The sequence below is a fragment of the Helicoverpa zea genome, chromosome 2 (assembly GCF_022581195.2).
Source record: "Helicoverpa zea isolate HzStark_Cry1AcR chromosome 2, ilHelZeax1.1, whole genome shotgun sequence".
NCBI classification, from domain to species: Eukaryota; Metazoa; Arthropoda; class Insecta; order Lepidoptera; family Noctuidae; genus Helicoverpa; species Helicoverpa zea.
The window spans coordinates 6,834,842-6,858,537 of NC_061453.1; the positions used below are offsets into that span (position 1 = coordinate 6,834,842).

General features: G+C 37.2%; 4 protein-coding genes across 12 annotated transcripts; 2 read left to right on the forward strand and 2 right to left on the reverse strand.

Annotated features, from left to right (window-relative positions):
• The first annotated feature begins 82 nt into the window (after window positions 1-82).
• LOC124641297 (antichymotrypsin-2-like) lies at window positions 83-8,549 on the forward strand. 4 transcript variants are annotated; one of them, XM_047179364.1, is made up of 9 exons: window positions 83-408; window positions 687-787; window positions 2,599-2,733; window positions 2,960-3,166; window positions 3,256-3,354; window positions 3,434-3,574; window positions 4,001-4,210; window positions 4,757-4,901; window positions 5,702-6,396. In XM_047179364.1, the coding sequence occupies exons 1-9, from the start codon at window positions 387-389 to the stop codon at window positions 5,839-5,841; spliced, it is 1,200 nt and encodes a 399-aa protein (XP_047035320.1). In that variant the 5' UTR covers window positions 83-386; the 3' UTR covers window positions 5,842-6,396. The 4 variants fall into 4 exon arrangements, with proteins under 4 accessions (XP_047035320.1, XP_047035311.1, XP_047035303.1 ...); XM_047179355.1 differs by lacking the exon at window positions 5,702-6,396 and adding an exon at window positions 7,811-8,046 and having other exon boundaries at window positions 85-408; XM_047179347.1 differs by lacking the exon at window positions 5,702-6,396 and adding an exon at window positions 8,356-8,549 and having other exon boundaries at window positions 86-408.
• A 2,586-nt stretch (window positions 8,550-11,135) lies between these two features.
• On the forward strand, window positions 11,136-20,603 carry LOC124645018. Of its 2 annotated transcripts, XM_047184750.1 has the most exons (8): window positions 11,136-11,186; window positions 11,505-12,329; window positions 13,255-13,428; window positions 13,943-14,161; window positions 14,338-14,577; window positions 16,702-16,905; window positions 16,989-17,112; window positions 20,455-20,603. In XM_047184750.1, the coding sequence occupies exons 2-8, from the start codon at window positions 11,610-11,612 to the stop codon at window positions 20,562-20,564; spliced, it is 1,791 nt and encodes a 596-aa protein (XP_047040706.1). In that variant the 5' UTR covers window positions 11,136-11,186; window positions 11,505-11,609; the 3' UTR covers window positions 20,565-20,603. The 2 variants fall into 2 exon arrangements, with proteins under 2 accessions (XP_047040706.1, XP_047040715.1); XM_047184759.1 differs by lacking the exons at window positions 11,136-11,186; window positions 16,989-17,112 and having other exon boundaries at window positions 11,228-12,329.
• Window positions 14,780-16,465, reverse strand: LOC124645030 (neuronal acetylcholine receptor subunit alpha-5-like). Its single transcript, XM_047184770.1, has one exon. It carries the CDS (start codon window positions 16,142-16,144, stop codon window positions 14,876-14,878), a length of 1,269 nt encoding a protein of 422 aa, XP_047040726.1. The 5' UTR covers window positions 16,145-16,465; the 3' UTR covers window positions 14,780-14,875.
• On the reverse strand, window positions 20,596-23,562 carry LOC124645042. Of its 5 annotated transcripts, none has more exons than XR_006986149.1 (3): window positions 23,053-23,067; window positions 21,469-21,631; window positions 20,596-20,968 (listed from the first exon to the last, which is right to left on the reverse strand). XR_006986149.1 is itself a non-coding variant. In XM_047184793.1 (3 exons), exons 1-3 carry the CDS (start codon window positions 23,493-23,495, stop codon window positions 20,697-20,699), a joined length of 516 nt encoding a protein of 171 aa, XP_047040749.1. In that variant the 5' UTR covers window positions 23,496-23,562; the 3' UTR covers window positions 20,596-20,696. The 5 variants fall into 5 exon arrangements, 3 of the variants coding, with proteins under 3 accessions (XP_047040749.1, XP_047040741.1, XP_047040735.1); XR_006986146.1 differs by lacking the exon at window positions 23,053-23,067 and adding an exon at window positions 21,717-21,748; XM_047184793.1 differs by lacking the exon at window positions 23,053-23,067 and adding an exon at window positions 23,418-23,562 and having other exon boundaries at window positions 20,596-20,971.
• Window positions 23,563-23,696: the final 134 nt, after the last annotated feature.

The following is a 23,696-nucleotide window of genomic DNA, read 5'->3' on the forward strand; positions in this document are numbered from 1 at the left end:
ATTGACAGTAACGTCAAATTTTGACATTGACAGTGACGTAACCTTGGTTAGAATTTCTGTCATTTGATTTTTGTAAACAAAATATTGTAGGTAGCGGTTTGTTGATAATGTGATTTATTTTATTTTTTATTGTGTTTGAATAAATTATTACTGTGACTCATTACGATAATTAAACGATAGCTAAACAATAATTTAAAAACTAAGCAATTATCTAACTCATAAGCTACAAGATATCAGCGATTTGATGATTCATCTACTCCGAGATTGTGTCACGCGTATAAGATAAATAAAAAACAGTTTATTGGCTAACACTTATCTTTTAAAAGTGTATTTGGAATTCGAAAAGTATGTTGCATTGTGGTTATTGATAATTTTCGTACTTATCGATGTGGCATCTGTTTACTTTAGGTGAGCTATTTTTAAATAATTTGTTTTGAACTAACTATGCGTTAATATTAACAGCCTTGAACATTTACAATAGCCTTTGCTTGCCTGTAATGATGGTCCCCCTTCCAATCGGCGTGATTCATGCTTGTGACGACGCCGAGTTGTTGTTCAGCCGGGCGGGTATGCGGGACGGCGCCGCGCGCCGCCGAATGATGTCATAAACATTCGGATCGTGTTAGCGTCTGGTTGCTGTCAACACAACCTCATACCGTTACTCATACATTTGTGTGTTGTTCTAGTTTCATTACTTTTCTTGCTACAAACAACCAGTACCAGCGAAAACATGGATTCCAAGGCTCTTTCATCTGCTATTGCCCAATTTTCCGCCAAATTCTGTGTTGTAAGTACCTCAATTATATTGATTTTATTTTATTCTGGGATCTACGTAAATAATATAGAAATATGCACTATGAAAATCATAGTAAAGTTATTATATGTTGCAATATCCAAGAACAATAAAATATACCATAACAATTAATACTATCACATATTAGAGTATTACAAACAGTGAACAAATAATAAAGGTTCATGCTAAATTATTAAAGTCAAAAGACTAACCCCAGCAAATGGTCATCTGATTGAAAACAAGTTGAGATCAATTATTTGTAACAGACAGGTAGTCAACACATATTTTAAAAGCGATGTACCTTCATATTTTTTAAATTTATTGATCCACACAGTTTTTACAATATCCATACTAGATCTTGTTCTTGCTGTCAGATAGACTGGCTTCGAAATTCGAAAGACACTTAGAACAAATTCAGTAAATTATATCTTATATTGAAAAAGAACAGAAGTTTCAACTACTAAACCTAGGCTACATACAAATGTTCTTTCTCATGTTTATTTATAATATCTCTAAGTGATTTCTGTATATTTTTCTGTATTAAATCATGCAAGAATATTTCGATTCAAAAATACTGTTAAATTACTCTTTTAATAGGGGCAATTTAACATCTTCGGGCTTATGACTATTTTTGTAACACCCACATGCACATACTTGTGTATTGACATAGCAACCGAGAATGATGGCCCTGTCAAAAACTATAGGATAGAAAGATCACTTATTTTACAAATCAAAACATTTACCGTCTTACCACAAAAACTTTTTAATGTCAGTTTAAAACTTGTCTAAAAAAATGTCAAATTATGACGTTGACATATGGTTCATTTTGGAGCCACATTTTTTTTAGACAAGTGTAAAACAGTGGTTAAAGTTTTTGTAGTAAGGCCATTAATACACAGCATAATTATATTATGAATACATCTTAATAAAAAAGTTTCACTCGCATCCCAAGTGAACTACTTACTGCATATAAATAAAAATATTACTCTAATATAAGAAAATTCATCCAGTAATTTTTATGTGAAATAGAAACAAACATCTGTCTGTACATACTAATACAAATTTTACATTTATAATATTAGTAGGATGAGCCATTATGCTTTTAAGAATGATAATTCCATGTCATTAGGTAGATTATTATCTCATTGTCATTTCCCCAACACAATCCGTCTTACCACAAAAACTTTTAAACGTCAGTTTATGCCTTGTCTAAAAAAATGTCAAATTATGACGTTGACATATGGTTCATTTTGCAGCCAAAATTTTATTAGACAAGTGTAAAACAGGGTTTAAAGTTTTTGTAGTAAGGCCCTATCAATCTTGCCAAGCAATTATCAGTTTTGGAATAAGTAGGTACTTATCATAGTCCTGATATGATAAATTCTGAGAATCCCACCAATTATGAGTTTCTGACTGCAGTTTGTAATCAATTGTATTTAAAATGCATATAAAGCTTATATATATAATACAATATTTTTATAAAAGAGATTCCTTGAGAAGTGCTTGTATTTCTCTAGAACTACATATAATTAAAATATCCTATTACATATTTCTCATCAGACACCAATTATTTGTTTCTAATTGTTTTTTAATATTGTTTTGCTATTAGGCATCGCATTATCTGTTACACAACATATACAAATACTGTGATTAAAAAAATGTATAACACACTAAAGCAAATTGAAGGTCAAAGCAACAATTGAAATGTGACTTAAATTGCCATTGTTACTTTTTATAACACATTGTAAAAAATGTAACTAAAGAAGTTATTTTTAATGGATTTTTAATGTTAATTATGCCTACAGGAATTGGAGAAGGGCAAGAGTGTAGTGTCGTCACCATTGTCAGCAGAATTTGTATTGGCTCTGCTGACCCTGGGTACGACAGACCCCGCACATTCCGAGCTACTGACAGCACTGGGAATACCAGATGACGCATCTGTAAGTATTCACAAATCTGTTTAATTTTCATTTCCCTGAATTTTCGTGGAATCACATGACTACTAATGAATAGTCATGTCCATCTGACTAAGATAATGATTGGTACTAATTTATCAATAGCTTATTCATATAAAACGGAAAACAGATAATGTATAAACATGTTTTTAATTCTCACAAACACTAACATTCCTACACCAGAAAAACCATGACTATTATATTTTTTCAGATTCGTTCATCATTCTCTGAAGTTTCGTCCAAGTTGAGGGCCTTGAAAGGCGTCACTCTTAACGTGGCAAACAGGGTGTACGTTCAGGAAGGTCCTTATGACTTAGAGCCTAAATTAAAGGAGGATGCAGTCAAAGTTTTTAATGCTGCCATAGAGAAGCTCGACTTCGGAACTGGTGGAGCTGCCGTCGAAGTTATTAACGATTGGGTAGGTGGTTATATCTTCTGATTAATTTCAGCTGTTACATTTAAACTATGGTACGAAATATATAAACTCGTTTGATGTTCTGTTTTCAGGTGGCCAACCAGACCAATCAGAAGATTAAAGATCTGCTTAGCTCAGACAGTGTGGATGGCGACACTCGTCTAGTTCTCATTAACGCTCTCTATTTTAAAGTAAGCCTATCTTCAATGTAATTTACGATATTGTTTTCCACAGTATATTGCTTATTTCTTTTACCTTTTGTGATTATAGGGAACATGGAAGAAGCAGTTCGATCCCGCGAATACAATGAACCAGCCATTCCACATTACCGTGAACTCTTCGGTTGAAGTGCCCATGATGTACAAAGAGGACGACTATTTGTATGGTGATAGCAGTGACCTTCAGGCCCAGGTATAAATATAGACATGTACTAATAGTGCGCGCGCCGATATGCTCGGAATACCTCGAATTATTTCGCTAGTTTAAAAACGATAACGTAAACACTGCATAGAATCAATATTTATGTCTGCCAATAAAAAATAAAACTACTTGGATGATATAATTCTAACATATTGCAAACAATATTGGCAAATTATATTATGCATGCATTCTGTTTAAAATAACATTACATCTAATAAATGCAGCGTGGAATTGAAATACAATATCGTAAATAACCTTATGATAAGTAAAACACGCTAGGTACCCGTTACTAATAAAAATAAGTGCCAAGAGGAATTCACAATGATATATAATAAGGAAAATAAATATTATCGACCACTTATAACTATGACTTCTGAGTCAATTCTGAAAAATATATCATATTAATTATATTTTCAGCTCTTGGAAATGCCTTACCAAGGCGGAGAGGCGACCATGCTTGTGGTGTTGCCGCATGAAGTCGAAGGCCTCGACAGTGTGTTGTCCAAGTTGGCCAGTGGATTCGACCTCATGTCCGAAGTGGACAAAATGTACAAAACTAAAGTACAAGTAACTATTCCTAAGTTCAAGATTGAAACTGAAATTGATTTGGCTCAGCTGTTGCCCAAGGTTGGTTCTTATTATTATTATCGCAATTGTCACTGTTACTCAATACCCACATATTTTTGCAGCAGAAAGTTATGTAAGTAGTTTCTTATCTAACGATTAAAGAATTGTCAACATTCTTCAACAGGCAAAAACTGATAAAAGTATCCAATCAATCATTAAGTTTAAACCTTCGACAGCACTTAACAACAAAAATAGATTTTTAGGTCGAACAAATATTTTTGACCTATCGAATATTGAAACTTCAATCGATCACAAACTTGGCTTCCCTTAGCAACACGTATAACAATCATATATTTTTTACTGTAGTATATCTTTCACTGACAGTAATTCATTATTGTGCTGGTCATTCAAGTTTATCAATGTATCTGAAGATAAGATTTTTTTTATGTAAAATATCTCCGTAGTATTCCTAAATTTTTTAGCTGGGAAGAAGAAATAGTGGAACAAACTCACCATACAGTGACAAGGATTGCCTTGAGCTGTCGTTACTTACCCACGAGCTCCTTTTAATAAATGAATTATTAAAACAAATGACTGTTATTTTAGCTTGGAATTAAATCGATCTTCAACCGTGAAAATTCGGGTCTGACAAAGGTGTTGAATGTAGAAGAACCTCTGTTTGTATCGAAAGCGGTGCAAAAGGCATTCATTGAAGTGAACGAAGAGGGCGCTGAGGCCGCCGCCGCTACCGGTAAGCATGATAACACTCGTACCTTTCAATATCCTTTTTGCCCGATAGCATTATCTCTAATCAACATTTCCATTACTAATGTGGAATTTATTTTAAAACAACATTGGTCACTGATATTTTGTAATTACCAAGTCTTATCTGATATTGAACTGTCATGATAAATGATTGGGTCTTACAAAGCGGACCTGCATCACTGAATTTCGGTATGATGAGGCTGATGGGATTCAGAATCACTTTGATATAAATAACGTCACACTTCCGTACGTAGTACGTATACAGTTCAATGCAAGAGCCTACCTGTACAACCGATTTCAAAAAGGGGGTGTTCTCAATGCGGTTAACCCAATGAAAACATGAACTAATTGGAATATGAACTTATTTTCTATATATTTACTGAAGTCCAAATCTAACACTTGTCTGGTGTCCTGCTCGAGAATTATAAACATGACATTCCACATGGCCTTATTTTAATTATTTTCAAGAGGCGCTGCCATCTACACAGCGTCATTTTTTATTTAATGACAATTACTATCAACTAACGTAATATCAGTCAGTTTTACCATTATCATCCATGAAACCATGATTTTTCTTAATCAAACACCTTGAATAAAAAATAACACCCTATTTCTACTTCTAACGCACATAAGTAGTTTTAGTATCGTTTGAATAGGGATGAGGCAGGTCGGTACTGGCAGCCTGCTATACATGTTCCTCTTGGCTGGCTTGTGTGGTGCTTGCGTGTTGTGGGGCTGGTGCATAGTGTGTCGTTTAACTGTGTGGCGTGGTGTGTCTGCGTGTAGCGATGGCGACGCGCCGCGCGCGCTCGGTGGCGCAGCAGTTCGCGGCCGACCGGGCGGCGCTGTGGCTGGTGTGCGTGGCGCGGCACGTGGCGCTGGCCGGCAGCTACCGGCCGCCGCGCGTCGTCCGCGATGAACTATAGTGGTGTGTGTGGCGCAGGCATGGTGATCATGATGCGGTGCGCGCGACCGCCGGCCGAGCGCTTCCGCGCGGACCGGCCATTCCTCTACATGCTCCTCGGCTCCGATCGCTCCCTGCTCTTCATGGGCGTCTATCGCGGCTGAACCCGACGAGTCTCAACACGACAAGTTTAATCACTATTTTATTAATTTTGCACTAATAATTAAGACTGTAGTCATCTATAATCGAATAAGAGTACCGCTGATATCTTTGTCTAATCGCTGGACAACATTTTATATTGTGTTTAACGTTCAGATACAAGCTGGCACATCGGGTATATTACTCGCAAACGCCTACATAAAAATACACGGTGTTTTATTTGATAAAAGATTTTTTACTTCTAAACCTCGCTACAAATTAATTGTGCCTTCGCTAATTACTTACTTACTTATTTAGTAACTTATTTGGTGCCCGAATAATTAACACCGTGTAATATGGTACAAAATACCTCAAAGTATTTTTTTTATTAAATTGTTACCATACTTTAAAGGTTTTATTAAAATTTTAATATTTTAAACTATGTTTAATTCATTTATTTTCTTAAAAATGTAGTTTTGACTGTACCTCATGTTTACGTCGCGTCATCTAACTTCTACACGGGGCGAGGAACGTTTACTAGTTCCTTCAAACGCCTCCTTTGGAAACCGTTCATTAAAAAAAAAAACAAGCACCAATCAATCAAGACCTATCTTTGACAGATGTCTCAAGGAACCCAAACACCTCGTTAGTTAAATAATAACTGATCGTTTTAGTCAAGCCTACCGGCCTACCCCGCCTTACTTGACCTACAAGAAGACGCCTTATGGCTTCTCCGCACGTCTTTCCCTTCTCCATAGAGAATACTCAAACCAGTATGGCGTTTTATAACTCTTTGATAATATAATTCTTTGTAATAATAGTATTTACACGTGGATGGAACGTTCCGTTTCATAATTTAAACAAAAGATCTAGTTTTCTGTACCTACCTACTCTTTCTTTGTTCATTAATTCTTCTTTCGTGGTATAAATTTGCTGCCCCTAAAGTATACCTTACGATCTGGAAGTTGTTTTTCTTTTGTAATTTCTTTTAAGTGTATTGAACGTAAGTACGAAGCTCCTTAACATTTGATGTTAGTTAATAGCAACTACACGTGCTGCTATTATATACTATACTAGCTTCCGCCAGCGGCTTCGCCCGCGTGGTGTGTTGATAAAAAGTAGCCTATGTGTTAATCCAGGGTATCACCTATCTACATATCAAATTTCAATCAAATCGGTCCAGCCGTTTTTGCGTGATTGAATAACAAACATACATCCATACATTCTCACAAACTTTCACATTTATAATATAAGTAGGATGTGTTGATATATTCAAGTAATAAGACAGTTCCATGCTGTCATTTCTGAGTTTAATTAGGAGTACTGTGTATAACAATAATAACACAAATTAGAAACACTGTGAATTTGAGTGTTAATTGCACAGTAATGCATGACTACTTTTGCTGAAAACACGAACTCTACCCAACCAATTTTCATCCAATCCATGTTCAAAATATTGATGCCACGACTCCAAAAATTTCGTTGTTATTGACGTATTTTTCTTAATGACAATTCATCATCGTCAATTATGCTTTCTCAAGAATATATCTAAGTGGGTATATAAAATTAGGTAAATAACGTGAAATATCATAGCAACATGCACACACATTCTTTTGAGCTTTTGCGTTAATTGTGGTTGAGTCTGTGTTTGCATCTTTTTGTCAGCTTTTATCGCACAATATTTATTTGTTTTATGCCACGGAATCTCGTAAGTGCAGATTTTCAGTATGTTATTAGTACTGAATATAGAGAGCTGAGTGAGTGACTTCTGTCAAACCATTTTGATAGAAGCTATGATTGATCAATGGTTTGTCCTAAATGTTGATGTTATGCCTTTTTCTATTCCTTTCCAGCGATGGTAGTTGCTATGTGTACTGCAATGTTAAATGAACCTCGAGTGATTCGCTTCGTCGCAAACCGGCCTTTCTTCGTTACTATCGTATCTGGCAGAGTTCAATACTTTACGGCTGCATACTACGGCAACAAAGAATGATTATAAATAAGCATCTACATACGATAAAACGTGAAACAATGTTAAATATACGTAAATACCTATACCAAGTTAATAAATTGGAATTATAAAAAAGTCTCACTGCTTATTTTTAATCCAACATGTACCTTTATCTATTTTACAAGCAAATTGTGTCTGTCCTATGCATTGCTCTCAATGAAACCTAGGCTTTATTGAATTGGCACTAGTTTGTCGGTCCGAAGTCTCTCTACGGTGCACAGCTGGGGCTCCAAAAATCTGCAGAAAAAAAATGTATGGTTTGTGGAACATTTCTGTGAGTCAATGTGTATAGTCCGTGCTTTCTATGTTGTCAGCTCGCAGTTGGTTGTGTTGTCGTGATCACGGCTGTTCTCCTATTGTATGCCACATAACGTGTTTGTATTCCAGCGATGGGGATTTCGACATTGTCGGCTATGATAAGTTTCGAGCCGGTGCCCAGCTTCGTGGCTGACAGACCCTTTCTGGCAATCATACTCACTGACAGAACTCCTCACTTCGTAGCAGCCTACTGTGGAAGCGAAGAATGATTATTATGAAACAGTAAACTTTAATAAAGTTATTTTTTGTACGATTTTACATGATTTTAAACTCTTTTTCTTCTTGTCATAATACCATCGGGACAAATATTAGATTTACCTTAGGTACTAGTTATCCATCAATTTGCCTCTGAAAAGGCTTTTTTCACTTGTCAAATGCACCTCAGCCACAATGACTTACTTTGGTCTGTACCTACTAAATATAGTGTTTAGAAAACATTAAATTGACATTAGATCCATATTTTGTGCTGAAGAAATCCTAGGGAATATTAAATGCTTAGGTACGACGTATATACGATATGTAGAATAAGGAGGGTGTCGACAGAGTTAAAGTCTACTGTTAGCTTATACATGTACGCTATCTATCCTACCTAGCTAATAACATAACCAATACCCATAAATAATAAATGGTCAAATAATTTCCGAGACAGAATGACTCCAAAATTGTAAACTTTTATATGGAACGTGGATCCTCCAAAGTAACTTAACTTGGCAGAGTCATTGTATGTGGTTGGTAATTGTAGTAGCGTAAGGCGTTGCGTGAATGAGTATCGCGTGCGCCCTGCGTCACGTAATGATTAGCAGCCTGGCTGAGCTTGGACGGCGGAGTAGCGGCCAGCGGGATCGGGTACTTTAACGAGGGTGAAATATAAAAACTCAAAATCCGTGGTAGTTCCATGCAGAATATCATTAATGGAGAACCTAATTCTTTACCTTGCTGGTCTTTGGCTGGTTTTACGGTCACACTGACCATAAGCCCTGGCATGCATGTCTGAAGTCCGAACATAGTCTGTGTTGATAGCTGTAGGTAAGCATAGATGTAATATACTATGTTATGTCTATGGCTGTAAGCTTCTACACGTTATGGAATAACTGTTCAACTTTCATATCTATATTTTCGGCCGTCAGTGCTCACGGTTACCATGACTGTAAAACCAGCCTCATTTGTACAGGTAGCCACTTTACGTATTAACAATGTTTTGCAGCGATGGGCGTAATGAAACTCTCTGCAATGGTTGACATGGAGTTCATCTGTGACCACCCAGTCTTGTTCATACTTCGACGAAAAAAATACGCAATATTCCTGGCGTCTTATAGAGGCGACGTTGAGGACGAAGAATGGTAGTAGGTGCGATGTATTTACTTATGTAGATAAAAATTATACCTAGATTAGGTGTGCAGATTTGTATATAGGTGACAATATCACATCATCCGCCTAGCCTATCCTAACTTTGGTATTGACTTCTAGTCTTTAAATAAACTGCCATAGCATAGCATAGCATTGATTAATGCTCAATCCTCCGCGTGAGAGGAGGCCTGTGGCCAGCAGTGGGACGATAAAAGGCTGCAGCGAACGAGCATCGCATAGATTTAGGGAGTTTGATTCGTAGTCGCGTTAAGTAGAGCATTTGTACCTACTCAGCTGTATCTGGTTGAGACAAAGCCGACACCAACGTTAACTGGGAAACGGCATGGCAGATGATTATTATTACTAGGCCTGTCAACATTTGTATTATACAGTACCTCTAACTTGAATAGACAAGTAGCTGATGCGATTAAGAATGATATAAGTGACGATTAACCTCGTATTAACAGGTTATCGTAATGTCACGTTATTGGAGCAGGAGCTGCATCACATTTGCTTTCGAGAATCTTACCCTATTTGTAGATAAATGTAAGTATACATTAATATTGAAGCACTTCTACTTATACCTACAAGTAAGTAAGTATGGTATTGAAAACTACTGGTACTTTAGCAGTAGGCCTTGTTGTAGTTAGTGCCTATTTTAACTGTAAAGTCGATTTCATTAATGTCGCTTTATCTTCACACTTCAATCAATATAAGTCTGTCTAATTAGCTACCTACATAAAGGCACATAGGTTGTTAACACGCTCTTTACAAATTACATTAATGATACAGATTTCTACAATGACAAAGTAAATATAGGTTTACTTAGCAATTTTGTAGTCGAGCGTAGGAAAACAAAAGAAAATTGACAAATAGTACGCCTCAGGCTACGCTAAACTTTAGCGTTGTAGTTTCTGGCATGTCGTGTTCGTGATTTGATTTATTCCATTAATCAGGCCTAATTATACAACTGCGTTAACTATAAAAAGTGTATTACTTAATTAAGAAAGTGAAAATCTGAGCGATCAATTAATAACAAAGAGATAAATCTATCAAAGGATTCCATTTGCGCACATACATACGTCATGATTTTAAAACATCACAATCTGTAATTCGTGACCTAGTTTCAGGGATGGTCCGCAGATGAAATTGAAAATCAATAACTGCACTGCCCTTGTAACTATTTAGTAATCTGTGGCACTACATACACGTTGATATCACTACATATTCGCAATAGGGCGAGCTGTAGAAGTATTCATGACGAATTGGCGTTACGACTCTATATTTTTTTTACGTACAAATAAACAATAAATATAAAGTATTACAAAACGGATAGCAGCCAGCTATTACATATTTTCGTTTTAAACTAATCGTGTTATGTATCCAGCGAGCAACTCATATGGGGCACTGTAGAAGTAGAACATTCAATAAATACGTTGAATAGTTGCCAAAATTGTACGTAAACCTACATGTACTGGGACGGCTTTTAGGAAGATATAGCAACACCTACTATTTAAATAATAGTTTATTGTGAAGGTACTCGGAAACAGTAGGTAATTAGAATCAAGTTCTAAGTACTCATTTCTGTTCGACTAGTGTTATCGATCGAATAAAGCCGCGCATTAATTACTCCCATTAATTTGGCGTTAAGTGCTTACTTAGTTAAGTTTTATGCGTAACTGAGTGGATTTGCTGCAGACATGGCACAGTGCTCACAGTATTACCTACTACTCCTTCAGTTATCTCGTGTCAACTACATCTGGCCGTGTTTTTAGTGATTAAATCATGCGCTAACAATTGTACCTAATTAAGCCTCTGTAATTATTTTATATAGCAAGTACCAAGTTAGGCTAATTATATATTTTTTTCAGTGATAAGCAGGAATTGTCCAAAACAGCATGATAACAAACAATGCTTTGGCAAATTGAATTAAACTTGACGAGTTGTGGAAATTGACTGGATGATTGACGTTAGATATGATTCAAGAATGTACGTCTATCATATTATTCTTTCAAGTTAGCGTATTGCCCGTGGAAACAAATGAGGTTCCAAATTATAATCTACGTCAGACTAGCCATATCAAGCCTTACGCTCCAGCCTTGCCGACAAATAAAGAATGGTCGAACACACACTATTGTTTTTTTGCCAATAAATGGCTAGAATGCAAATCAAATTCGAATTTTTATGGTTCAATTATCAGATTGACGAGAAACTATTTCGAAGAAAATGCTTTTCCTTTCCATGATTATGCAAGAGCATTTAAAAGAACTCAGGAGCATCCCTTTACATGGCAATCCGTCGCGTCACCAACGCCTCCGATATCCAGGCGAATGTACATGTCGAGTCCTCCGAAGAACATTCGGCCGATGTTGGATGGTACGCGTACCATGCCTCCCCAAAAGTACCCAATGCATCGTCCTGCAGCTTTCAATCAAATGTCGCCACTTGATACAAAGCATTTTAATGCGTGGGGAGCTCCTTACCTACGTCCGCACGTGTCTAGTGGAATAAGTTCGGCAGCGCAGTTCACACGGTTTAATAGTTCGAGTAATATAATTCGCAACCAATTACTATTGAAGCCTCCGCCGACGTTGGCTGTCTCCGGCGTTCATCAACAATATATTCCTCATAAAAACATGCTTTCGATCGAGGAATTCACCCAAAGTCTAGATCACTTTGAACGACAATTTTATAAGGTAAGTTATGTACATTTTTTTTCTATTGTAATAAGATCACATCAATAAAGTAAATGCATTTATTTATATCCTTGAAGTTGGACACAGCTGGCCGTCATTCTTTCTTTAGAAATACCTACATCCAGACATTCAGGAAATGAACATTCAGCTAAATAGTTAAAGTACGGTCTGACATAAGCATGCTCCTCCCTTATTTTCTCTAATCTACGACCTGAAGCGTGAAGGAAAATGTAGCTTCTCGTATTTCCTTTTGGCCTACTGCGCTGTAGTCTCTTATATTTTAACGCTATAAGTAGGTAATATCATCTGTTATCATGTCTAGGTATAAGGTATGCATAAGTTATTCTGAAGGTATCTATTAATTCTGCATAACACACAGTGGTAAAAAGTAAAATCGATGTCAATTTTACCTACAAACAACACTAATGAACTTGAACTTTCACTAAGTAGGACTTTTTAACAATCATTATGCGCCCATAACACGCGTACCTAGGTTTTGTTGTGAACTGTTTCTTTACACAGCAAATGCTCTATAAAACAATCTGCACAATAAAGGAGTGTAGGTGTACACATATGTACACCAATAATTACCTTTTTAACCGGCAATTAGGTATATTCAACAACACAATCACATAATTTGGATATGCGAGTTACTGTGACCAAAGAAGGCTTACAGTCGTATAAATGTGATTTATTGCTTGATATTGGATGTGAATGGTTTAGTACGCGCTAGCATATTAATTCCAACCGCACTACCTGAAAGGTTATCAGCATCGATGTGGCTATAAAACTGAAATTTGTGTTGTATTATATTGTCAACTTTAATTGAAACAATGTTAAGCTTGTATCAAATCTTCGATTATAGTAAAAAAATCACAGAAACTGCTACAAGTGATTTTAAAACCAGTTTCCGGGTTTGTTCCAGGTCACTTTTACGAAGTTAACAGCCATAAGTCCCGTAGATCGACAAGAGAATGGGATGAGCTTCGTCCAATCTGGCTTCTTTTTACTCCTGACACTGATGGCTATCTCTAAAGACATCGACTCCAACACCAGAACTGAAATTGATCAGTGCATTGGATTTAAACTTTCGAACATGGTATTTATTCGATCGAGATATCTGCTTCTATATACCTAGATATCGAGGTCACCTAATAATAGCTACAGCTATAGTAGGTACGCTGGTAACGAAACGTAACGTAAGCGATCTTTTTTTATGAATTAAGTTTACAGGGACGGATTCTGTTGTGAGTTAGGTACCTACACCTATATCATTATATCACATTTATTAAATTGAGTCACATGATACATAGCGAGCTTAGGTACTCTTGAGGAAGTACAGAGGGAGTATATTACGTAGGGAGGATTACATAAAGAGGTACATAAGGGAGTACTTACACACAGGAAGAACCGGGACTCATAAGTTCCTATAAAGAAGAAGTGGTCCCATGTTTTACGTTGTAGGCGTGCCCACGTACTGTAACCATCACCTACGGTAGATCCGCCACTGAAGTTTACCACTGATAGGAATCTAATATGATCTACGATATATCTAAAACCTCAATAAGTATAACTTTCCTTTTAATGACTCAAAAAGTTTTTCTTTTTCCTAGGATAGCGTTGGTGTTATTAGACATTTCATATCAACTTTGCCAAATTCTTCGGATAAGCTGAAATTGAGGCAAACCTCTCGCCTGATGCTTTGGCCGAACAAAGACTGGAATTCGCGTTGTCCAGGCAGCTCGGCTGAGGCGACTGCTCTGAAGCTGCAAGTGGACAAGTTCAACGGCACTGAGACGCCCGAAAAGATCACTAGTATATTAAACAAAAAGGTAAACTTTAAGGTTCAAAACCTTACTTGAAAAGTAACTTTATCTTGTGGTGTCTGCAAGGTACCAAAGATATTTTTATTTAAATGCTACCTTCTAACAGAACAATAATTAATATGATGCGTTATTATGCTAAGCTACTTATTACTAACGTACATAACAACTAAAATCTTATTTAGGTAGAAGTCGATTCTGGAGGTGCGATACACGATACTTTCGAAGAGGATGACGTATCAAGGGGCGTCACCGCTGTACTTCTGACGACGCTGTATGTGCGCGGGCGCTGGCGAGCCGCCCCCACCGTGCTCAATGGCACCAGGCCCTTCCACGACGCCGACAACGCCCCCAAGCGAGACGTGCGCATGATCAAGATCAACGATATCATGCAGTACGCAGACTTGCCTGAGTGGGATGCACAGGTTAGTCCCTTAATAAACTCTCATCTCTTCCTGAGCCTTTTCCCAACTATGTTGGCGTCGGCCAGTCTCACCGGATACAGCTGAGTACCATTACAAGGAGCAACTGCCTATCTGACCTCATCAACCCAGTTAGCTGGGCAACCCAATACCCCTTGCTGAAAGTCTCTTGAAAAAAGAAGCCTTTTAATGAACTACACACGCGATTTTTGATTTTTTTATTATAATAATTTCATTAATAAAGGTTTGAGTTTACTATAAAGAAGATTGACAATGAAGTAAACTACAGAGTTTAACTTACTTAATCATCATGAGGAATGTAAGTGCCAATCAGCACGATGTAAACGAGTACAACTATCATAAAATTAAGTCGATTTAAAATATTGGCAAATTGAATCCAGTCGAAGGTTGCATTTGGTTTGTCACCATTGATATCTGAACTGTGACCTGTCAGCTCTTTAGTATCCATTGCATCGCTAGCGTCGAACTCGTTGAACACCACATACTTACCTGGACCACTAGTAACCAGTCGATTCACTGTCACTATCAAACCAGGTGCTGGCATCTTGCGTCGTCTCAAATACATTAAAAATATGGTTTCTATGATCCCAACCAAAGTCACTATCATAGAATCGCGAAGGAAAAGCAATATGATCGGGGTGTCTGCACTATGCTTTGGAATGTCGTATCCAATTTCAGTAAGGAACATAAAATGTCCATACAAACTAAAACAGATCAGCATTAGTCGCGTGTTATCCTTGGCATCCATTGCTAGAGACGTCAACGTGAGTATAACTATGACGATGGATGGTACCACCACGATAGCTGCTGGGCCCGCTGCCAATCTCTTCAGTACAAACGTATACTTCAACATCGGGTATGTGCTGTTGGGACAACAACTGTATTTCCCTGATAATCTTTCGTTTACTACGTCTAGCAATTTCCAGCCGGGACCATCTTGGAAATCATTCTTCACGATGGGTTGCTTCTGATAAAATGTAAAGTTTACTTGTTCTCCTGTGTTCATCCATGATCCGAAGTACAACGTGCAGTTCTGCACATCATAAGGCCAGCTCCGCAAGGAAGTGCGACATATCCCGGAATGCGCTACATGTGGTACGCAGGTGACAGTGCCGTCGCTTGCTAACGAACAAGTTGTGTAAATCGAGTCTGACTGGTACATGGCAGCGTCTGCGTTAAATAGTGCCATCCTTGGTGTCCAGATTTCGTGGCTTTCCATTTGTGTCTCCTTTATATCACCATAATCTTCAGGTCTCCATGTTAAAAGTTCGTCCTTCCAGGTCATTGCAACCCAGCTGTGAAGTGTGAAGGTTTCCTCCAAAGAATCGAAGCTTAAATATTTGATTGCGAAACGTACTTTCACGGTTAAAGCTTGTTTGTGATCCTTAACTGGTCGGAAATCATAATTATACGCACAGAGCAAATCTTTATGCAGCTTAGCTTCATTATGAGTAGGTTCTTCTCGATCTGGTGGACAGTCACTTGCTGCGAGGCTTCCAGTGAGCACCAACAGTGAACAGAGGGCACGGAGAGCACCGGACAGCGACATGATCAAAACAACAATGTGATCCCGTACAACATAGCCCGGCACATTTTCACTTGAAATCTAATACCATGAACCGCCCACCACGATAAAATTTTGATACCCGTCATTTGCACACAACAGCTGTAACTTGGTACTTACAATTTATTATATTTACCAATATATTGTATATCTACCAACGTAAGTTTCTACCAATTTTTAATATCACCGCGGCACAATCCGGACTAATACTAGTACCCGAATAGAAGTAGATACGTAGGTCTCTCTAACTTATCAATTACCGATGACAGGATCTTACCTACCCATCTCCATAAAAAAATAATTCATTCAGCAAAACCAACACTTCGAAAATGTACAGTGTTAAATTACATTTTCTGATAGGGAAATCCCCTCAGTGAAGCAAATTAAGTACTCGCTTACTTATAGGTAAATTTTATCGTGATGACATAATTTTTTTATCTCTAGGTAGATACATCGTGTGATGATCAATTTCGATCTTTCTACAAGAAAAACAGAGAGAATTATTCGTAAGAATTACAGGTTGCTAATTTCATTAATTTCAGGCCATAGAAATATCATATGCAACGCCGGGGCTCACCGTTCTGATGGTGATACCCCGCAGTAACTCGCTGAAGAGGCTGGTACAGCACGTTAGCAGCATGCCCATCGGAGAAATAATTGCGAGAATGAAGACCAGGAGAATAGCAGCTATATTACCAATCTACACTTTACGCATGACTTTATTGCTACCTAATAAATTGCAGGCTGTAAGTTTTTTTTGCTAAGTATATCCATCGGCCTAAAGATATTAGCCTTCGATCGTTATATTTTCTTGAACTTTTATTGATAGATGGGTATACAGAGGCTAGTAGAAGTTAGCAACACGACACAGACCAGCCACCTGAGGCTGTCGCATGCGGTGCAACGGATCATGTTCTGGGCGGAGGCTGGACGCAACGCATACAAGGATGACGGTTGGTATCCACATTGTTTTCCTAGAAAAATTACCCACCATTTTATTTTCCCTTTTTAGCCGGACTACCAAGAACGGTTATCTTTTTCGCACGTATCTTATTTGCAATATTTTTTATTACCTCGATATTTTGGAAATGGCTAAACTGATTACGACAATCAGGGTATCGTGCATTCGTCTCGATTGTCCAAGGTTTCTTAGATATGTGGCGTTTAAAAAAAGCAGCAATATGGATCAATCAAAATGGTACATCATTTCATCATCGCAGCATGGGGATTTTCTATGGATGGCACACTTGCTCTACGTAGGAAGTTCCCCAACTGCGATTGTTCAAATTGTTTCTGTTTATTCAGTTCGTTATTTTACATGCATGATGTTTTTCATAAAGTATATTTCTGATTACAATCTTTTCTCACCTTTTGTAACACTCTGTCATCATCTGCCTAGCTTTTTCCCTACTTCGTGTGTTGGGATCAGCTTCCAATCAAACTGAATGTAGCTAATGCTAGTGTTTTATATGGAGCGGCTGCCAAACTGACCTCCTCAACCCAGTTGCCTTGGTAATACTGGTTTTTGGACTTTTTGGCTTCTGAATACGCGTAATGACTATAACTTCAATAGTGACGTAATTCTCAGACCAAAATTGACAGAATTGACCAAAATTGAAATTAATTTGTAAACAGAAAAGTAAAGAAGGATAATAATTATTCCTAATTATCTTAAAGTTATTGTTCCCTAAAACGTAGATAAATAGTTTTCTAGACAGTGTTAAAGATTAGATAGGTACCCCTATCTATATAGGTACCTACATAGGTACAGTTATGAAAAAAGTTTTTTACTATTTAATATTAAGTTCACAACAACATTGAAATAATCACGAAAATGATGTCAATTACTAGTGGTCAACGTGGTTACACTCATACATTAGCACTCGATATACAGTTATATGTAGATAAGCCGCCAATCTATTATCTGGAACGATATCATGTTGCAAATGTAGGTAGGTACTTTGTATAAGGCACATGCATGTTAGTAGGTATAATCATTCTTATATATTCATATCCATGAGGAGTACATAAGAGGTGTTTATAAAAGTAGTACATGAGAGGAGTATATACAACATGTAACGTAATTAACGCACACCCTCAAACACCCTAATTAGAATATTATGTTATAATCATAATACATACACTGAATTTTTAATTTAACATGTATATGCATTGTTATTTACTAAATTAGTTTTACCAATTCTTGGCGAACTTTTTGGTCATACTATTACGCACGCAAATATCGCGCCGCGCGCCGCTCGACTCAACACAACATAATGAAAGGCTTATGTTTAACTGATCACCAGATATAGTAACAAATAACAGACAAAAATAGTAAATGATCACCAAAATGAAACTCGCATTTTAATGTAAAACTATAACCAAAGTTTTAACACTTTGCTATCCTATTTAAGTGAAATTACTCCAAAATAAATCATGCGTAAGCCAAAAATAGTAAATGCCAAAATTAAACCACCATTTTAAAGTAAGATTATAACCAAAGTTTTTTTAAATTCTGCTATCCTATTTAAGCAAAATGAGTCCACATAAATCATTGTTATCCCAAAAGTAGTAAATGATCACCAAAAGTAGTAAATGATCATCAAAATTATATCAGCGTTTTAATATAAAATGATAATCAAAGTTTTTACATCTTGCTATCCTGTTTGAGTAAACTGACTCCAAAAAAATAAGTTCGGCCTGATACAATAAATGTAATAACATTATGGGGACCCTTTTCCTGCACTAGGGTGGAAAATGGTCTACTGCATGCCTCTAAACAGTGCGATAAGAGTGTGTTTTCGAGGGAGTGTATTGAGAAACACATTCTTCTTCTTCTTTCTCCTGCCCTGTTCCCAATTTTACTTGGGGTCGGCGCAATATGTCATTTTCTTCCATTTTCCCCTGTTACTCGTCATACAGACACTCACGCATGCATTGCAAGCCGGACACATAACTTAATATGGCATCATAATACTTTATTTGGTAATAAGCCTACATTTTATGGCAATCACAGTGACTTATTTAGGCAAAAATAATACATTAATTTGGTCGTCAAGAGTTGGTGATCATTTACTAAATTTGGTGGTCGAATACAATTTAAAGTGAAGTCGTGACTAAAATAGCTGGTACTATTACATTTTTAGACTTTATTTTTCTGGTGTTCAGTAGATATTTCTGGTTACAAAACTAAGGGTATCAAAGCATTTTATGGTGGTCATTATATTTGTTCCCATAATGAAACTACGGAAAGTCGACAATACACGAAGTCTTATTACTTTGAGTTACGGTCTATTTGAATTTGTTTTGACTGTACAGGGTTAATATGACAATAATTTCCGTAGTTTTAACTATTTTTGGGATAAAAAATTACCTACATTAAAAATTATATAAATCGATTCAGTAAACGATTCTGAACAAACTAATTTCAGGATGTGCGTTAATTAAGTTACAACTCATCTTTTGTACTCTCCTATGGACTCCCCTTATATACCCACTCTCTTATGTTCTCATCTTGTGTACTCTCTTATGTATTAATTTAAGTCTAAGAAAGTTAAAATTATTCGACAAAAGGCCTAAGATACAGACGATACTTTGCCCATTTACCCGTCGTACCTAATACTTACATAATACGAGTAATTACGGGTCTTGTGCAATTTTTTTTTATGTTTGTTACTCGATTTCTCAATGACGGCTGGACCGATTTCAAAAAATATTTTTTTATTTGAAAGGGTATGCTTGTCATTTGGTCCCATCGTCATCAGATCAGGATCTGATGGTGGAAACCCTGAGAAATCGAGGGCATCTCTTGAAAATTGTAGGCAAGCATGGGGTAAAAACTTTATATTTATGTGTATATCTGATGAGACTACAATACTATGGAGGTTTAGGGAAGATCTGATGATGGAGACGACAGAGGATCGAGGGAACTCTTAAACGGCACATCTTAACTTTCTCGTGTTTGGGCTTATATTATTCATATTGACGAGACCTTTGCAACAGTGAAGGTTTGGAGTTGACCTGATGATGGAGACCAGAGAAGGTCGAGGGAACTCGACAACCGAATATGTAAACTACCTCGTGTTTGGGCTTGTATTATTCGTATTGATGAGAACTTTCCAGTTATGCGGATAGTGACAACTATTCTTATCAGTAAAAAGCTAAAAATAAAAAACTTTTTACAAAAAAATAAAACCGACTTCCAAAAACACTAAAAACCGACTTCTAGGCCGATGCACCTAAAATTATTATTTTTTTGGCTTTTTATATTCTAAGTTTATTGTCTCTTGTTGAAGGAATGGAATGGGACCAGACACCAGAGTTAGAAGTCGTTGCGGATAGACCTTATATCTTTTTCGTACGTTGGCGTAACATCACCCTGGTAAATGGAAATTTTGTACTGTAAATTAAGAGTCTAACAAAATAAAACACAATTATTAAACAATACGCGTCGATTTTTATTCAAATACCCTAACCCTCATCATGAAAATTTTAGCCTCTTTCGGGACAGGAACACTTAATGCCAATGCCATTGTCGTTAATAATTTCTGATTTGTTTGTATGCTTCACTAGTTTTAAGCTGGGTCATCTGGCTGTTGCGTGGTTCGCAGAGCAGTCGGCCGTACGTTTGCGCAGCGATTCCGCTGCGATGGAATATTGCACTAAGTTCAGGCGCAGTCGGCCAGTAGGGGACGCGCGCAAACGCTGCCGCGGTGTCTCCGTAGCAATCTTGGATCAATAACACCTCACTGCCTCGACGGCCGAATACCATCCACTGGTCCGCACTTTGGTTTTGTAATGAGTATTCACCTGCTTCCAGAACACAATTACTTAGCTATATCAGTAGGTATAATGTAAAACAAAACGATTGGAGCTGTAAACAGAGCTCTTATCTATCCGCACTGCGAGCACCATACCCATGGGGCCAATTTATTGACACGCCTGCCTACTAGTGCACACCCTTTTTTGGTATGTGCCTACCTAGCTATTATATCAGAATAACATACAGGTAGGCCATTTTTTGTCCATTTATTGGTGCTGTTTTTTCAAGACGCAGGTGAAACTACGGGCGAAAGCTAGTATGTATAATATCACTTAGTTATGTACCTATCTATCTTTATTTTGATATGAATAATCGTTTACTCATTTAAAATGCTTTATAAGCCAATTCCGTTTACTACCGATGAGTCAGTCCAGTATCAGCCTATCTGGAAGGTGATAAGACCTGCCAACACTAAGCAAATTGCTTATGGCCTGGTTATAATTTTTGATGTCTAGAAGTTCGTGCATTTAAAAACAGGATGCTTTACCGTTTTTGTCCTCAATGATAATAATATTTTCCAGTAGACCGGATTCCGTTCCATTGCCCATCAGAAAGTGTTTGCCCAATGGTGACTCCACTTGCAGGCGACAAAGATTCCAATCCACGCGACCACCAAACTCGCCATACTTTATGATGTACTGTTCCCGTTCCTAATTGCATAATATAAATGGCTTGTGTTTAAACACCACCCAAAAAAGTACCTATTTTACTACCAAAAAAATTCTAAACGGTTACCAAAATGGATAGATGGTCACCAAATAACGTTTCCAAAAATATTATTAGGTAAATCATTTTTTCGTATTATTGACTACTAAAAAAATATATGGACGCCTTTAAAATACACTTTAGACCAAATATTATATATTGTCACTACTTAGATGTTACCAATTATGTAATACCATGACTCCTAATTTGGTCATTTTTGTTAGACTAAAAAAGCTAACGATCGCTAGAATATTTCCCAAATACCAATTAATATACTGGGGTTCCCAAACGTACGTCGCTTATTTATTGTTATATGAATTTGTGTGTAACTCAGTAGTAAAATGTAAGCACGCAACATGCAGCAAGCATGGCTTGTCACGGCTCCGGCGCTGTGTGGCTCCGGCGGTCCCATGCGAGGTTATCGTCGCAGATGGTTTTCACGCTCACCACCGCAGCTTCGGCTTGCTGGCCGGCTTCAAGCCGGCCTCAGCCGCGGCGGCGAGCGCTGAAACTACCGGCGGCCTGCGCCTCAGCTCGCAGGCCGCCTCGCCCCCCCGCGCCTACGCGGTTTTGAATTGCACTCTAGGGGTAGGGCAGACAAGACTACGTGGAGTCGGTTTTGCAGCGATTCGTTTTCGTCACTAACTTTGATTTTTGGTAGTAATATTAATCTTTTAGTTGGATAGAATTTGGTGACCATTTATCCATTTTATGAACCAAAAATAATATTTGTGCGAGATTTGCGATTTTTCTGTTGTTATTTTTTTTTTTTTGGATCATAATATTGTATACTTTAGTGCCCTTTTAATAAAGTCAATTTATTTTTTTGGAGTTGTTTATTTTATTTGGTGCCTCAGCTTAGAGCCTTAAAAATATTTTTGGTGATCGCCTAAATTATACCCAATATAAATTAGGTACTTAGTAAAGTATTCAAAGAAACCTATGTAGGCACAGCAGGAACCAACTAAAGTTAGCTAGGACTCATACTGTTTAGGCTCAGGCAGGCCCCACCTATACTTATTTTATGGTCGGTTGAGTGAAATTGATAATTCCTTGGATTCAGTTTCGTAAACCAAGCAGATGGGATCGAGTATTATTAAGGCTGCTACAAGGCACTACCAAATACCTATATCGGCGACAGCGAGATAGTGATATTGATTAGGAACAAATTGTGATAAACACGACGTTTTAATATTTTATTACTTCGGTCCGAAACTTCGTTCGGGTGACTAGATAGGCCAGCATTAGGCTATTTCCTGTCGCTGTTGGACAAACATATCCATGCAATTTATCTCGATCGTTCTGGCCGATTTATACTCTTATTATTTTATTACAAAAAAGTAACATTAGTCTTTGAGAGACTTACAGAAATACAACAGGAATATATTCTGGACAATCTGATTTGCTGAATGTGTTGATAACTGACGGGATGATAGATATACATATACCTAGATATTATAAGAGGATTATAACAGTATTTTAATTGACATGAAAATACCAATTCCGTCGTAGCTCTTATGTGGAATTTAAAGCAGTCGATAGACTTCGGCTGCATGTACACCGTCATCCAGCTTCCAACCACATCTTGAACATCCAAACTAGGACCCTTCTTATGAAACGGGCACAGTTCGTATATAGACATATTATGTGTTTGCACTAAATTATCACAAATAGCCGCGGCGAATACTGCTAAGTTAATAAATAATTTAAAATTCATTATGCAAATATAACCAGTTTACTCGCGGAGTCTACCTCACGAAGAGTAAGATCTTGAAATGATGTTGAGAAATCCTTGTTTTGAGACATCATATTAAAATGAATCAATATTTAATTTAACTTCGGCTCACATCGTTGAAATTTGATAAAAGATTACCAAACAACCGAATAAAAATATTTAATGATACCCGCACGGAAACTACTTGTGAAGTAATAGTAGAAATATATAAACCCTGAGTCTTCGCAGAGTGCAATCCAGTCCATAATGTACCGTTCTGTTAGTTACCCAATAAG